Source organism: Chaetura pelagica, unplaced genomic scaffold, assembly GCF_000747805.2.
Source record: "Chaetura pelagica isolate M959 unplaced genomic scaffold, ChaPel_1.0 scaffold275, whole genome shotgun sequence".
Lineage (NCBI taxonomy): Eukaryota > Metazoa > Chordata > Aves > Apodiformes > Apodidae > Chaetura > Chaetura pelagica.
The window spans coordinates 4,978,367-4,981,674 of NW_009953486.1; the positions used below are offsets into that span (position 1 = coordinate 4,978,367).

Genomic DNA, 3,308 nt, shown 5'->3' on the forward strand with positions numbered 1-3,308 from the left:
GTGTCAAGTATCAGAAGAGGATTCTATTGATTTAACAAAAAATTCTAATCCCAGCATTTGTACAATACACAACACTTCATTTTTATTGTTTTCTTCTTCATTAGTTCTAGTTCATGTTACTCTATGCCCCATTAACACAAAGATAGGAAGTGCTGGGGAAATCCTGCTAATTAGTGCTTTAGATATAAATAAAGTCTTAGCTACCAGAAAGCTTGGCAACCATTTCCTCATTATCCTGTTTAGAAAAGCTCTGGTTCTCTTCTTGATTCTGAATACAGAACACTATCAGTACATATATAAAAATCGAACAATCTGGCTTCAAAAAAAGGAAATGTGGACTAAAACATGTTCTCCCAGCTAGTTACCATTGTCTTGGTGCGCAAAAATACAGTAACGCAAAGGTAACAGACTAGATGATATTATATCCACTTCATTATTTCTAGAAACATCCCCTTGTGAAGAGTTCACATGTATGTGGAAACAGCTGCATGCAAATAGGAACCTGTGATAAATACTGATTTAAAAAAAAAAATCCATAAAACATGTGGGATTAGTTTAGTTTTTATAAGATTATCAGACTGGCCAAACCATGGACAAAACATCTAATTCCTGCATTTACTAATCAAGTTACACCCACCTATCAACAAAAATTTACATGCAAACAAAAAACTTAATTAAGAATAAATCAGCATCAATCAGTATCTGCCAACAGGAAAGCAGAGTCACTAGGACTAAACCACCATTCCAGAACAAAATTAGCACTGAAAGCCACAACATGAGGCTAAACTTAACTAACAATATTGCACATCACCTGCAACAACTTGCCAAAAGTGTTTTTCTTTCACAGGTCTTGATTAGAATAAATACATTTTATCTTTTATCAAATAAAACAACTCACCTTGTGACAAGCTTCTGCTTTAACTTCCTTGAGAGCACGTTCAGAGAACACACAGCCACAGTTTCTCAAGAAGCAAAACCTTCAAAGGAAAGACAAGACATACAGTCATTTTTAAGAAACCCTGTGTCTAAGAGATACATCTGCACAGAAGCAGGATTAAGCACAGAAACAAGGCTGTAATGGGCTAGCAGGACACAGCTAACTTTCTCTTTACAATTCTTGCAGCTGATCAAGGTACCAGTACCTTTAAGTAGATAGTTACTCATTTGCACAATGTTAAGAAGAGAATAAAAAAATATTTGGTACATTAAACCAAATAATGCATTTTTTGTTTCATTGTCAGTATAATTCAGCATGGGTTTATGATGATCTCTCAAAGGGATCACAGCAGGACAGGTGCCCTTGAGATGTTTTTGTACCTCTCCTATAGGTCTACACAGGCTGCTCTGGAATCCTCACCACAATCTATTTTAATTCCATTTGAATATTTCCCAGCTAATCACTATCTGCAGGAAGAAGGACTTTGCAACTGTCAATCTGTGAACTTGGCCTCTTCTCACTCAACAGAAAAAGAAATTGCTTATTTGCCCAAACCAGAATGCAAGGAAATGTCCTTCCTCAGCCCAATAAAAACCGGATATTATTGCAGGATTAGAACAGACAAACAATCCACCTCCATTCTGATCCTAGCACAGCGACAGGCAGAACTGCTTCATGTGACACAAAGGGAGGTCTCATCTAACCCCCCTCTGCTTGCCCATACCAATCTCCTGTGGCTTAGCCCCCAAATAACTTGCAGGGCACTTATTCTTTACAAGCATTGCCCTCTACTTCTTTATTACATACATACATTAATTTAGGAAAGGCTTTTTATCTTTCTTCTTGAATGTGAAATGAAAGGACCCTTAGCAGCCTCATCAACCCCCTCATCTGACAGGAAGACAAATCTTCCCCACAAAGGCTTGAGTAACTACCTGAGTTACAACATTATTGACTCAAACATTTTTACTTGGTTTATATTCAGTTTAGCTTAGTATTTATAAAAACAAAATCCAGAAACATACTGACCTGTGTCTTCCATTCATTTCCAGTCCCACCACAGGGCATATGAAACGTGCAGACTGGATGTCATCATATTTGTCACCTTTTATACTCTCTTTATCACCACTCCAAGCTGGATTATCTGCAAGGTTTAGTTCTGTGACGTTCTGCAAAATAAAAATGCAAGCCTTAAGTAGTTTACTAACAACTCCTGAGCAATTATAACATTTCCTAAGTTTTTTTTCACTGTGCTTTACCATTTCATAGAATGATAGAATCATAGAATGGTTTGGGTTGGAAGGGACCTTAGAGATCACCTAGTTCCAACCCCCCTGGCATGGGCAGGGACACATCCCACTAGACCAAGTTGCTCCAAGCCCCATCCAACCTGCCCTTCAACACTTCCAGGGATGGAGCAGCCACAGCTTCCCTGTGCAACCTGGGCCAGGGTCTCATCACCCTTACAGTGAAGAATTTCTTCCTAATGTCTAACCTAAATTTCCCCTCCTCCGATTTTAACACTCCTAACACACAGTGAGCCCACCAGCAAACAGGCTGTGCAGCATGTCCCAGCTCCCATGGCACACCTTAACATTAGACACCATCTGTTTACCTTAATGCTCTTGATATGGGAGGCAGCTTCTATTGGGGTTTTATCAGGTGACTTGTCCAGCAGAAATTCAATGAGGGCATCTTTGTTATACAACCTGTAACATAACATTTTTAGGCGTCATATTTGATTCCCATAACATTCTTTTCTGCATCAGAGGGGGCTTCCCAGGGGCATCCCTACCTGCCCAGCTCACAGGCTACGATGGGGCGACGCAGCTTCTCCTGGCTCAGAGCACAGTAGTGCCACCTGGCTACCAGCTCAGCGTTCTTGTCAACCTGAAGAGAAAAAAATCCTCATGTTTTAAATTTGCTTTTGTATTTGCAGTTTATTTAAAAAATAAAATGAGGTAGCACTTGAAGCATTAATCAAATCTCCAAGTATCTTTCTGCCACTTCCCCTGATATCTTTCCTGATCTTTATTTACCTCCCTGTACAGGTGCTGCCCCTGTATATTCATCACCTTAAAACATCCTAAGCAGAGCCCAAGCAATGTCCAGAATGCAAGCAGATGGAGTGCAGAAATGGCCACATTCAACACCAGCAGGTCTGGTCACACTATTATCTACCAAAAGCGCTTCCAGCAGACGCTGTATCCCCAGGTGAAGGAGGCCCCTAAGCCCCGCTCATTCAGCACAACGACTTGTGTCCAAAACGCCCTCCAGAAGACAAAGGGACCCGTCCTGCAGGCACCCCCGGCATCACAGACGCCGCCGCCCTCCGGCGGCAGCCGCAGCCCGACACCGGGCCGCGCAGAAG

At 41.3% G+C, this 3,308-nt stretch overlaps 1 protein-coding gene across 1 annotated transcript in view; it reads right to left on the reverse strand.

The window, feature by feature from the left end:
- Positions 1-3,009, reverse strand: part of RTFDC1 (replication termination factor 2 domain containing 1) — a 21,418-nt gene extending 18,409 nt beyond the window's left edge. The window contains exons 1-5 of the mRNA XM_009998754.1: positions 2,977-3,009; positions 2,733-2,827; positions 2,553-2,646; positions 1,967-2,106; positions 899-977 (exon numbers count right to left, since the gene is read on the reverse strand). Of these exons, the coding sequence (XP_009997056.1) occupies positions 899-977; positions 1,967-2,106; positions 2,553-2,646; positions 2,733-2,827; positions 2,977-3,009 (441 nt within the window). The remainder of the gene's footprint in view (positions 1-898; positions 978-1,966; positions 2,107-2,552; positions 2,647-2,732; positions 2,828-2,976) is intronic.
- Between the last annotated feature and the right edge of the window lie 299 nt (positions 3,010-3,308).